The sequence below is a fragment of the Clarias gariepinus genome, chromosome 5, assembly GCF_024256425.1.
Source record: "Clarias gariepinus isolate MV-2021 ecotype Netherlands chromosome 5, CGAR_prim_01v2, whole genome shotgun sequence".
Classification (NCBI taxonomy): domain Eukaryota; kingdom Metazoa; phylum Chordata; class Actinopteri; order Siluriformes; family Clariidae; genus Clarias; species Clarias gariepinus.
In genome coordinates this window covers 16,125,914-16,139,358 of record NC_071104.1, presented here as the reverse complement: position 1 = coordinate 16,139,358, position 13,445 = coordinate 16,125,914, and the positions used below count along the sequence as shown (strand labels likewise).

Genomic DNA, 13,445 nt, shown 5'->3' with positions numbered 1-13,445 from the left:
AATCACAGTATATCTATAAACTGCTCTTTTACAAAATAGATTTATGATATGCTTATTTTATATATTAAATAACTTAAGATAATTTATGTAACACTGTACTATTGTTAAGATTTTGCACAGTTAACTTAAACACACAAAGGTACATTCACTGTCTTGTCTGCAGTTTAAAGACCGTCGCTCACTGTATCACAATGGCAGCTACACAGGACAGACATTTATAAACCTAGCAACTCATGAGCAACCTTGGACATTATGGAACAAAGAAAGACATTGGCACAAAGACAAACAAACAAAGACAGAAAAACTCTGTATGGCTTTCATGTCATTTTAGGGTACAAGAACACATATTGGCACTAAAACTCTTTCATCATAGCCAATCCATTTGGATTGCAAATTAATCTGTTACATTTCCTGAGGGCTCAGTCCATCTAGTCTTTGTGTGACTACACTATTAACACTAAAGCTTACGGAGATCTTCCTCCAATAGCAAGACGTTCTCAGATGCAGCTGAGCAAGAGCAGGCTTTTTTTTCTCTTTTTTTCTTTTTTAAAAGAGACAGTATAAATCAATACACATTGCTTTCAGCTGTAATGGTGATAAATTCATAATACGTAAAGGTGAATGGGTCTTTATTGGACTGCTGTTAAACCACAGATGAAAGGTAGCTTTCAAAACCAGTGGCAACCTTGGAACCAGTAGTTTCAAGCGACATCAATAAAAAAAATAATAATAAAAAAAAGGACACAGTTTGAATGGAATATACAGTAGATTTCTCTGCACATTTGCATACTTCAACAATGCATATTATAAGCATGTTTAAATGCATATATCTTCCCCATCTGTAGCTATCACTTTGCTCAAATTGAAGGAGCCTTTATAAGATACTCCAGCAACGGAATGAGCAGAAAGAACTCTTTCTGACAGATTATATTTGGACGCTTACAGTGTTTTTGCATCTTTGAAACCTATGGTCTCTCAAATATCAAGGAGATCATCGCCACTCTCATCACTCTCCACGGTCAACTGTCGAGTCCACCACTTTTTAACCTCTGACCCTGAGGAGGCCTCGTCATTTACTGGGTTCATCTTACACACCATGGACTTCACGCTGGTGCGTCCTGAAGGACACAGCAAGCACATCGATTAGCAGGACTTGTAGAGAAGTAGAAAAAAAACTTAAAGACATACAGTAACATCCTGAGTGCAATCATACTACCAGTGTATTTTTAATTTTATTATTTGTGATATACTTGTACAAAACTGCCTCCATTTTTCTTCCTTGCAGGACTAACAGGACAGGAATTTAACCTGATCATCAGGAATAAGTCACTTTGAAACATTTCCCTCTACTGAAAAAAGTTCTCTTACAAAGTCATTTGCAAAGAAAGATTTAGGCCTGTAATATATATATTTACACATGTTTTAAATCATACATTTGCTAATAACACTCGAACGTCTTGGTAACACTTCATTTAAACAGTAAATACATACAGTCTTATATACAGTAAGCTGTACACATATACAAGCATTGGGTAAATATTCTATAGAGCAATGCTGAATAATCTATAAAAGGCTTATGTCACAGTGCATGAGATGAAATTGGAGGTTTTGTGTGTAACTTTGTCTTTACAAAAACAAGAGAACAACAGTCATGCATTATCATTGAGTTGACAGGTTGTGACGCTTATTATTATTATTATTATTGAAAACACATTCATAAGTTGCATAAGATACACATAGTGTTTCATAAGAGTGTTATAAATGTAAGGTGCATTAAGAATTTAGTCAGAAGGCATTTAAATTGATTCCATCATTGACTAGTACAGTATATACTGTAGGCTTCCTAAATGGGAATCTGTAGCTACCATAATTATGAGATACTGTATACAGTCCATAGGGTCAGATGGAAAATTTTACAATGGTAACTACTTCTGATAGGAGCTTGAAATGTTTAGTCCATTTGTATTAAAATATGTCGGGCTTCAGATTTACATTTATACTACTCTTCCCACACATCCGCTTTAATCGAAAGGTGCAGGCTCTTTATTAGTACCTTGAATAATATATTATGTCTGACACATCTTAGGGATCTACTGTATTTCTACTTATATTTAAAAATGGATTACAGACTTTACGTATCCCTAGAAACTGATTGTGATCTCAGGTATGTTTTCAAGTAAGTAGACGGAAAAACAATTTTTGTTTTTAGTTCATACAATACAAATGAGATTTCTATTTACATTCATTTTAACTTATGTGCATGCCAATGAGAGACATAAAAAATGGATACTTTGTAAGTGGTACTAACCTGTGGGCAGTCTCCACTGGCCGAGCTTCCTCTGGGGCCGATCTGCAGAGTCTTGCCTATAGCTGCTACGGTCTGACAGAGTGGGGCTCAGCAAAGTCTGTAAGCCACTGTTCTGCTGGGGAATTGCACCACGTAAAGCCTTAAAATTGTACACTTGCTTCTTTAGAGAGGAGCATGTGTGTTTGTGAGTGTCTGAGTGTAAGTTGGTTACCTCAGGCTGGGTGGGGTTGTCCTGATTGTTGGTATTGGCTTCATCACTGGGCAGAGTAGTTTCAATACTAGGTGGGTTGAGCAGGCGACGCAGGTCCTGCTTCTGACTCTCCCGCAGACTCAGAATGATGCTGCATGACTGCTGCTGTTTCTAAGGGAAGAGATTGAGAACATTTGATGGTAAGTTTACTATACATTGTGTGTATCTTATGATACAGACATTGGGCGGTGTGTGCATATGTGACTTACAGCTCGGATACGTTTGAGGCACTTCTTCAACCACATGCGGATGGTCTGCTTGGCTACCTCCTCCTCTATTGTATACTCTAGCTGCTCTCGTGCCAACAACTCTTCCAGCTGTAGACTCTTCCTGATGTCCACTGAGCGGTATGACAGCATGCTGACAGACACATACTGTTTAGCCATCAACATAAATTCAGTTTTATTTGTATAGCGTTTTAACATTGATCATTCTCGCAAAGCAGCTTAACAAAATCAAAGAAATGAATTTGAAAAGTGTGGGAATAAACGTATAAATCATAATGATCACATTATAAAACTGAATTAAAATATTCATTTATTGTATATAATTAAAGACCCTGACTTCTCAATGGTGCAAACCTACCTCAGCACATCATGGAAAGTAACATCTCCACCACTATGTAGTCTCTCCATCTCGTAGCACATGTGCTTAAACAGCAGCTTGTCTTTGTCCAGGTCCACCTCCAGCCGGCCCCTGAGCAGTCGCAGCAGAAACTTTATCCTTGAGGTGGGGATCACACCCTGCCCAACAGAGTAGCACCATTTTACCATCACCTCATTTCACAAGGGGTCACTAATATTGCTGAACACACTGACACACCTGTCTTAGATTTGTTCTCAAAGTGAGTACAGTGCACTGGCTTAAACCCCAAGCCTTTACAAGTGCAATATCTTTTTGCTAATGGGATTTATGTATATTCCGCTAAAGAAATATTACTGGAGAACAACTGGCTTTTTTCATGGCTGCCCATGGTATTGACTAATCACACCTCTTCCTCCCCTGCTCTCAATAAGCCTGCTAATGAAGAGACCAGCTCCTCCTCTACCACTCTGTGACAGACAGTAATAACTAGGATTACTCAAAAGGTGAGAATGTCAATGTCTCCAAAGCTTTCATTTGAGGGGGCACGGTCTGACATTAACACATCACACCTCGGATCAATGGAACATCCTCACCCTACCTCCCGCTTGTCATCCACCATGTTCCAAATGATCTGAAAGTGCCGCAGGTCGTTGTAGCTTAGCAACTGATCCTCCTCCGTGGAATAAAACAAAGAGAAGTTCTCTACGATGATAGCTGGGGAAAGACAGAGGGGGGAAAAGTGCCACTGTAAATGTTTGAAGAGCTCTCCTAAATTCCTCTGGATTCACAACACTGAGGGAAAGTGTAGATATTGCAAAAAATAGCACAAAGGGATGACTCATTGTCCTAGGAGGGCATGGGAACCCACAAAGGGCTGGCCTGGAACCAAATTTACTACACGTTCTGCCGGGACATCCTCCCAGTATTAATCTGTAATATTCTCAAATAGGAAATATGATTCTATCACTAAGAGGAAGAAACTTAATCACTTCAAGGACAAAAGGTGCTAATAATACTCAGTCGGGGAGAGACTGGGGCATGTTATCATATTTCATTAGCTAGTTTGGCTAATGCCAGACGAAGGAGGAAATGAAACAGGAAATTGAGTTGGGGGAAATGGAGCGTACCAACGAGCAGGTTCAGCATGATGTATGCGATGATGACGTAGAACGAGCAAAAGTAGATAAGGGCGCCGGCGTAGTTGCCACAGTCCGTCTCCCAGTAGCGATGCTTGTCTGGTGTGCAGAACGGAGGCTGTACCTGCAGAACCAGTCATACATACTTAAAATACACACTTAACTTAGGAGACCCAGAAAGCAGGGCAGGACCAGCCTGCAGGGGAAATTCTTACGGACATTGTCTACCACTTACTGTAATATTATTATCATTAACCATGAAAAATGTCAGTGACAGATTATTTTCTCTCAAAGTTATGTGCATGCTAAATTATACACAGTATCAGCGCCCCGCTGTTCTACGGATGCAGAAAGTCACAAGGTCTTAACCCTGGAGTGAGCACACAGAGATAACTGTAGGCTTACCATGCAGTCATGCATAATCTTATTCCAGTCTTCACCTGTGACGATGCGGAACAGCACCGTGATGGCCTTCCCTGCAGTTGAGAAGTTTGCATGTCTGACAGACCAAAAAAAAAAGGGAGGGAATGTGGAACACCAGAAAAAGATCACAAACTTCTGTTTCACATTTTTACAATGATAAGAGTCTTCCAAGGAACACCTGTCGGGCGCCCACCGAATGTGCTACTTCTAAAAATAAAATCACAAGAGCACATCTACGCTACCTAATAAAGGTTCTGTGAAGTTTTGGTCAAATTCCCGTGGATGGTTTAGGAGGAGTTGTTGATAGAGGAAGTGTGATGACAAGATACAGTATGATGGACGATAATGACTCCAATTTGAGACAGTTATTTGAGATAGTTATCCCTAAGTATCCCCTATGCTTCGCAGGCAGGCGACACAATGACATAGCTAGTGCACAACAGTATTAAACATCAACTATACAAGCCTGTTCCCCATGACACTACAATTATTAGTAATATATGGACTGTAGAATATGGCAAATCATATCCTGCACCTCCCGTTACTGAGGAGAATAGACTCAGCAAGGCAGGCTAATTATAGCGGCATCATAGCAAAAAAAAAAAAAATTCTGAATCTTGCTAACGCACATTCAGCTGTAGTCTACCAAAAAAAAGAAGGGTCACCTTGTGGCAGTACTTGGTATTACAATTTAGCCACATTAACAAACTTCTGACTATTACAGTAGATTAGATTTATATATATATATATATATATATATTGTGGCGTGGGCGGGGCGGCGGCTGACGACCAGCATGCCTTGCGGGGATGTCGGTCTGTTCACCATGTTGGGGAAAGGTGTTTGGGTTGGTGACTTCGGCCCTGTTTGTGTGTGTGGGGGCGTGACGTGTAAATGTGCTCCAGTTCAGGCTGACGCTGAATTAGATGTAGGCTCCTGAGTGAAGGAGCCATTGCATTGGGCAGCAAATAAGCTCACTCGTCTTTCCAGCATTTTTTCCGGCGTAAAAACGCTACTATATATATATATATATATATATATATATATATAATAAAAAGGTACTCTAATAACTAGAGTACCTTTATGCATTCTGTAAAAAGGTACTGGGTAAATTTCCAATTGACAGTGCCGACATGAAACGACGGGTAGTAATCCCTATGCTGCACACAGAAAGCATGCTGACACTGCTTCATCTCCGCCACAATACCTGTTGATGTTTTCTCCGTATTTGACTGTTCCAAAGAGCACCACTCCGGCAAAGGCGTAACAAAGGAGCAGCAAGAACATGCCCACTATGATGAAGAAGCTTTTGTACATGCTCACTACGACTGTCAGCAGAAGCATCTTCAGTGTTACCTATATACACACGGACACATTGTGTTTGTAAGTATTAGTTTTCATTGAAGATAAATTATACAGTGGAACCTCGGAATTGCAAGTAACGCGGTTTGAGAGTGTTACGCAAGACAAGCAAAGATTTTTAATAAATTTTGACTTGAAAAACTAGCAAGTCTTGGTTTACGAGTACCGAGTATCATGTTTCACGCATGCGCTTCTTCTTCTTCAGGATCACAATTGAGCCAATGTTTTTTCTCTCTTTTGCCCTGCAGAATTGTGGGTAATCGTCCCCCCTGCTCGGTCTTAGTGCATGTCTCTTACAGGTGTAATCAACATCTGTGACCACGTGTGTGTGTGTGTGTGTGTAAAACATATTTTACTTTATGTCTGTATGTGTGTGTGTACAGCGCGCATGTAAAGCAAAAGCAAGTCTTATTATAGACGTTAAAAATCCATTTTCTCTCTCTACCCAAGGCTTAGCCTGCTGTATGTGTGTGTGTGTGAGACCCCTCCTACTTTCACCTTCACAGACACACACTCTCTCTCTGCTCTATACAAAAGCACTGCTCTGTTGCGATTCTTTTCAAGGTTAATGTGTTTAATTTTTACTTTATATTTTGTGATAATTATTTTTTCATGTATTTATTTTTTTGGGCTGTGGAATGAATAATATGAGTTTCCATTATTTCTTATGGGAAAATTTGATTTACAAGTGTTTTGAAATACGAGGCCGCTTTCAGAACGAATTATGCTCGTAATCCAAGGTTCCACTGTACTTACAAAATACTCATACAAAATAATACTCACATGTTTCCCACATATGGTAAAAAACCTCAGCACTATCACACAAGTGCCCATCATGTAGGTATAGGCATTCTGGGGAAGTGGAGACGACAGAACTTTTTACAGCAGGAATTCACTTTGCTTCATATTTAGAATCATTGTGAGAGCAGTGTTACAGTTTTATAAGCTTTTTTTTAGTTTTTTTTTCTTACCCATAAAGAAAAATGCAGAATGATCCATATGAGGCCAAGTGAAGTAACCAGCAGGTCATATCTGTTCCTCCTGCTCTGCCAGTAACCAGCTGGTGACATAGCTATCAGCTTCATAGTAACCTGTTAGCAAATCATAGCCATGGATGAAAAAAATCCATCTTTAACAATTACCAAAACAGACTACGTTATACGTTAATAAAGGACCAGGAGTAGCTCAGTGGTTAAGGCATTGGACTACGGTTCGGAAGATCCCAGGTTCAAACCCCACAACCACCAAGTTGCCACTGTTGGGCCCTTGAGCAAGGCCCTTAACCCTCAACTGCTCAGATGTATAATGAGATAAAAATGTAAATCGCTCTGGATAAGAGTGTCTGCCAAATGCCTAAATGTAAATGTAATAAAAAAGTAAAATTTACCTCTAGAACAAAGATAAGAGTGAAAACTACAGACATGGTTGCCAGGGGAACCGTCACTGGGTCATCCACATCCCACTGAAATGTACAGCAGAAAAATGTCACTGAATCGAATGTCACTAAAGTGAACGGGAGATTGTTCACTTTAGTAAGTCAGCAGACAACCTCTCACCTTAACAGACAGTAGAACAGACTGGGCTAAGACCAGCACTGCTATGCCTCGTTTGAAGAAAGGATGCTGAGTGATGTCATACATCTTGGCACGGAGGCCGCCGTTTTCTAAAAAGGGAAAAGAAGACTGAAATGTTGAACTAATAAATTGATGACCAAGCAGAAAACATACACCAGCGAGTGATTGTTGAAAGGGAATGTTCTTGTTGATAAGAGCTTTGTTCGGTATTGTCGAGTTGGGTCCACCAGTGTGAGTTTGTCTCCAGGGATAACAGCACTTACTCAGAGATGGGTTTAAGTGAACTTTATAAACTCATCATTCAGATTTTGAAATTTTCCAAATGCCACTCCTGGTTCAATCCTCTGAGCTTTCCAGTGATGGGGTTTTACAACAGCATTTACACCCTTAACTTAAAATGTAAAAATTAAACCTTCATTAAACAATATACATCAACTTTTTATTTTTTACTTAGAAATGCACATCAATGTACCATTAAAGCAAGCTAAAAACGAATATGATTAGTTTTTATTATTTCTATGATTAGTTTTTATGATTATAGTTTTTATTATTATTATAACATTAATATATTTTGCATTGTTTTTTTGTAATACTGCACTCCTACAGCACACAGCTTAATGAAGCTATAAGATACAAGATTAAGAAATATTAATAATTTGTGTGCGATGTAAGCTGTTTTTTTTCTCTTTATGTATTTATTTATACACATATACATAAGCAACTGCATGTGACTAATTTCTGAATACAGGTAACTTTTCATACATAATACATATTTATGCATTTAATATTGGCATCAGTTTGCATTCCTTGTTTTTTTTCACTTATATGTACTTAGACTTATATATCATGACTAAATCAAACTTTTTGATGCCAGCTGAATACTAAAGTGCACAATCCTTTTTTATTTTATTTTAATTATTATTAAAATTTTTTTTTCCAATTTCCTCCCCAATATTAGTCGTAGCCAATTCCTCCTCTACGCTAGGGGGCTCCCACATTAAGGCTACTACCACTCAGTCGGGAGGGCGAAGACTATCCCGTGTTTTCTCCGAACCGCGTGACGCGAGCCGACCGCATCTTTTCGAACTGCTTGCTCACGCACCGTTAGGGGCGGAGTAACACATTCGGAGGAAAGCGCTAGCCGCTCTTTCCGCGTGCGCAAACTCACAGACGCCCCTGATTGGCTGTAGAGCCGTGATTAATGTGGGAGCGCAAGTACCCCTCATCCCTTCCCCCAATCAGCTCTCTTTGTGCCTCCGGCTGTGAGAGGAAAACAGCATCACCCCGGGTTTCGACCCCGGATGATAGGGCGAGCACTTTACCACTTGGAGGCCTAAAGTGCACAATTCTGTTACTAAATTCCCACTTTTCATCTAAATAGAGAGAGAATGTTACAAGTCAACACCTCGACCACAAATGAGCTCACATTTGTTTTGAAATGTGCTGTAATTTTTCACCCAGGGTCTTAGTAAGGGACTAAAATTAGAAACTATGGTACCTTGAGAATTCATCTCTAGATCATCTTTCTCTCTTCTCAGACCTCTAAAGTCCTTTAAACCCAACTATGTATTAAAACTGAATATAGTAAAGGAAATAAAGTAATTGAAAAAAGAAGAAAAAACCCCACAATGGCAGTTTTTGTCTACTACATTGTATTGTTTCTAAGAATGAATGAATATGCTGATCAGCCATAACATTAAAACCTAAGTTTTGCGTTTCCCTTGTTCCCTGCCTCTCTGGCCGTGTGCTGTTGTGTCTTGCACCAGTGTATTGGAAGCTGGTCCTTTGGGTGCTGTGGGTTGTGGGATGGGCCTAATTGGATCAGACATGTTTGCCTGGAGCATCCATGAGTGCTTGATGGGATTGAGATCTGGGGAGTTTGGAGCCTCTTTGCCTCCTATGCCCCGTGTAGGCCGTGGTGCCTTTCTATCGTGGCCAGCACTGACTTTTTTGGCAATTTATGTTGCATGGGCTGTTCTGCGGTATTGTACCAGATGGGTTGGCCCGTGGTGAGCCCTGAGCGGCCATGATTCTGTTACCTGGTGGTTCTAGTGCTGGTTGTTCAATGTTGTTCAGTTTACCTGTCAATGGTCATAATGGATTTTTTTTAGGTTTAGATTTGCTACATGTAATAGCATTTTTATCATGTTAATGTCTCCTTAACATCAGCTTGTTTCTTGTGTTCACTGCTGTGCAGAGGCATTGCTGAGTGCATCTTAATAACAGTGAGCTTGCAAACAGCTTCTTTATAAATCAGCACACACTGCGTTTAGAGACATATTGGGATTTGCTCACTTGACTCTCTAAAGTACACTGGGCCCATGGGCATGCATGCTGCAAGCATCCGCATCTTCTACACTGACGGTAAATGGGATATTCCTTCTCGTTGTGTAATTGGCTTTGGGGTGCGCCCTCAGGCAGGTGTGATGAGTGCTCAACTTTATTCAGTGCCTGGAATCTGAAGAGAGCTGATTAAGCACTCTAGCACTCACAGTGAGAGCCAGGGGGTGACTCATTAGTGGTGAAGAGAGCAAGTGTGTGAAAGAGCTAGAGAGAGAGAGAGAGAGAGAGAGAGAAAGAGAGAGAGAGAGAGAGAGAGAGACAGAGAGACCTGGACGTGGTGGAAGGTGCAGTGGCTGAGCAATCTTTAGCCTGCTCTTCAGATCTTCCCACCTTCTCTGGTCCACTGTCAGCAGAGCTGTGCCCTGAACAAAAGCACAGAATAGGAAAAGGTCTGTAATATATGCACATACAAAATCTGTACTAAACTATCCCTTTTAAAAAGCCTTTTTAAACAGAAGCTCATGATCATTGCTTACCTTGTTTTCATTGAAGTTAGCTATTACAACCCCTACAAACAGTGTGAGGCCAATCATACAGCCCAGGAACACAAAGACATGAATGTAGATGCCGTGGGTCTGTAATATGAAATAAACACAACATCACTCAGTGTCTGCTCAGTTTGAGGCTCAGTCCTAATGTTTGGAAAAAACCTACCGGATCCACTCTGTGTATAATCACATCTCTGACCTCCACCCATCCCTTCAGAGACAAGACCTCAAAAAGAGCCAGCATGGCATTGCCAACATTGTCAAAGTTAAAGTTGCGAGGGTTTGCCCTGGAAAAACACATTGTCAGGAACGGGTTAAAGCTAAACACAAGTCAGAGTCAGAATTTTAGGAAGACTAACATAGAGAAATGGGAACTAGAACAAATCCCAAGCCAAGAGTGAACTCAAGCAAAATATTACTGGATAAAGATATTTTATGATAATTAATTCTATAATGAACTGACACTTTTCTTAGTGGTTGTTTTAACTATATTGAAAAAATATATAATTGTACTAATTCTGCTTTAGAGGATGACCAAACTATAATAATATTATATTTATTACAATGTTGGCACTCTGTTTTAGATGCCAAAAAAACATCACACAAGTGAGTAAACAAGATCGCACAAGCTTCTTAAATGGCAGTGTAGTAATATAGAGTAAGACCTACAGTACTATGCAAAAGTCTTAAGCCACTTCATTTCTTCATATTTTCTGAAATTAAATAATGTAGATTAAATCAAAGAAATGGGAACAAATGTTTTAACTGCGACATGCTGCATGCATAAAGTGCATCAATTCAAATTGGTTGTTTATTTTTATATCCCAGGCAGCAACCTCATTTCCCCCCTCATCTGTTTGAGCAACTCAGCAGTATAGTAATTCCCGCTCTGATCATTTGCAGCTGTTTCTCACTGGTTCATGTCTTAACAAACAACAAAAACTTCCTCTGAAACTGGTCAGGTATAGGGTGCGGACTGAAAATGAGAGCCAAAAAGAGTCTTTCAGAAAGCCGGGGGAACTAATCCAACTAAGACTGCATAAAAATGCAAAATATGAAAAAATGAGTGGTGGCTCAAGACTTTTGGATATGTACTGTATATTATAGAAATATAGGTTCTAAAGCGTTCTAAGTTGCTTTTAAAATAAATATAAAATAAATAACAGCCTACATATTAAGCAATATTAAATTCATCAATAAATCATTACCAGACTCTGGGTACCCAAAATCCAGGTTTCGTCTCTCCTTCTCTGAGCTTTAGATTGAGGTTTTTAGAGATGCTGACGCTGATTCTGAAAATGCCATGGCAGTCTTTCTGCAAGGGTTGACGAAGCCAAAGGAAAGATTTTAGTCTAAGGCAATGCATTATCACAATGTTAATAAAGTAATAAGAAATAATGCATTCAGTCCTACCTCTTCGACTATCTGAGGATCATTACATTTGGCAAGTTTCCCGGCAAAGAGCTGTACCCCAAAGCTTGCAAATACCAACATTAGTGTCAGGAGAAGAATAGACACCTGGGTGAACAAAAGGAAAACTATATTCTGAGTGGTATTCACATGGAATATGCTTACACCAAATGCCAAGCAGCCAGATTAGACAGGCTTCAGCAGCCAAATGGTTCAGAGGAAATGAACAACAGGTAATGTCAGTAATATCTGAAATGCATAATATCTGTCACTGTCATTGGTTTATCAGTGCTACCTACTGTATGATTAAAATGCTATATGATCAAATCTCTCGCTGTCATATAATGACTTGATCCAAGAGCATGAATGAATTCAATAAACAATCTAAACACAATAATCAAAAAACATAAATCCGGTAAAGGTTTGGGCAATGCTCATGCAATGTACACATAAAGCTCTGTAGCATCATAGAGCTATAAACTCTTCCATTTATTTATAAGGTTATTTAGAGTTTAGAGTTCTCCAGCTGACTGAGAATTGTAGGAAACATTAACAATTTAGTCAACTGCTTCAAATGAAGTGGAGAAAAGTGAACAACCTAAAAAAAAAAAAAAATCATAATGAATGCCATCAATAATTACAAACATTTTAGGAATTGAATTAGTTTTTTTTTTAAGTTTTTAAATTTAAAAACTTTGTTAATTATACTTGTAATACACTTACAGTAAAAAGTAAATGATGTGGTCAATATGTAATTGTAAACAGATGTGGATAAACAATAGTTTAGTTGAGTAAGCAGTGCATTTATGTCCAAATTGTTTGCATCCTTGAAGGTTGTACCCACTGTGGTCATTAATATGTACAGCTATTATTAATTTAGCATTTTGTAAAATTTGATCGCGTTAAAAAATAAATGATGATAAAAAAAACTTCAACCAATCATGATTACCTATAGCTGAACATGAAAATAATATATCAATTTCTTTTTGATTTAAATTAGCTGGAAAGGTAAACTGTACTAATGTCATATGCTTGTGGCATGTAAATAAAGGACGGGACTCAAAGCTATCTTTTGATATCATACTGCACATCAACAGTTTCATTAAGTTGGCCTCACATTCACTCCTACATTGTCTTGGGAATTCAACTCTGCAATTTAAACCTGCTTCTACTGTACTGGGCTTTATACTGTAGAATGAATTTGATTACACCTGACTTACACATGCCTGTAGGGACTAAAGCCCAGCCTGTCTGGTTTGATCCCACAGAAAAGCCAATGTAGCATAAATTGCCATGATAGAGCATCTAAGCACCATCACAGCCTGCCACAAATGAGACTTAACAGGCAAAGGGGTTAAGGTTGTTGACCTGGCCTCCAAACTCCCCAGATCTCAATCTGGCCAAGCATCCATATCCATAGGATGTGCCAGACAAATAAGTCTGATCCATGAAGCCCCTACCCTGCTCCCAACATACTGGTACCAGAAACCAGAGGCCATATCCGGTCATGCCTCCTCCATGGGTCAGATCTTTTTTAGTGGCACAAGGGGAACTGCAGATTAAACTGC

The 13,445-nt window shown here is 39.3% G+C and overlaps 1 protein-coding gene across 5 annotated transcripts in view; it reads right to left on the bottom strand.

Moving 5' to 3' along the window:
* Window positions 1-10: 10 nt before the first annotated feature.
* Window positions 11-13,445, bottom strand: part of nalcn (sodium leak channel, non-selective) — a 98,736-nt gene continuing 85,301 nt past the window's right edge. For 3 of the 5 annotated variants that reach the window (XM_053496839.1, XM_053496841.1, XM_053496844.1), the window contains 18 exons: window positions 11,881-11,985; window positions 11,676-11,782; window positions 10,634-10,754; window positions 10,456-10,554; window positions 10,248-10,341; window positions 7,619-7,725; window positions 7,450-7,524; window positions 7,034-7,153; window positions 6,846-6,914; window positions 5,908-6,056; window positions 4,685-4,778; window positions 4,271-4,403; window positions 3,742-3,857; window positions 3,144-3,301; window positions 2,768-2,918; window positions 2,520-2,669; window positions 2,309-2,423; window positions 11-1,118 (listed from right to left, as the gene is read on the bottom strand). In XM_053496839.1, coding sequence (XP_053352814.1) covers window positions 976-1,118; window positions 2,309-2,423; window positions 2,520-2,669; window positions 2,768-2,918; window positions 3,144-3,301; window positions 3,742-3,857; window positions 4,271-4,403; window positions 4,685-4,778; window positions 5,908-6,056; window positions 6,846-6,914; window positions 7,034-7,153; window positions 7,450-7,524; window positions 7,619-7,725; window positions 10,248-10,341; window positions 10,456-10,554; window positions 10,634-10,754; window positions 11,676-11,782; window positions 11,881-11,985 — 2,106 coding nt within the window. In that variant the 3' untranslated portion in view covers window positions 11-975. Of the gene's footprint in view, window positions 1,119-2,308; window positions 2,424-2,519; window positions 2,670-2,767; window positions 2,919-3,143; window positions 3,302-3,741; window positions 3,858-4,270; window positions 4,404-4,684; window positions 4,779-5,907; window positions 6,057-6,845; window positions 6,915-7,033; window positions 7,154-7,449; window positions 7,525-7,618; window positions 7,726-10,247; window positions 10,342-10,455; window positions 10,555-10,633; window positions 10,755-11,675; window positions 11,783-11,880; window positions 11,986-13,445 lie in introns of those variants that run through there. The other 2 variants (XM_053496840.1, XM_053496842.1) reach the window with 2 other exon arrangements.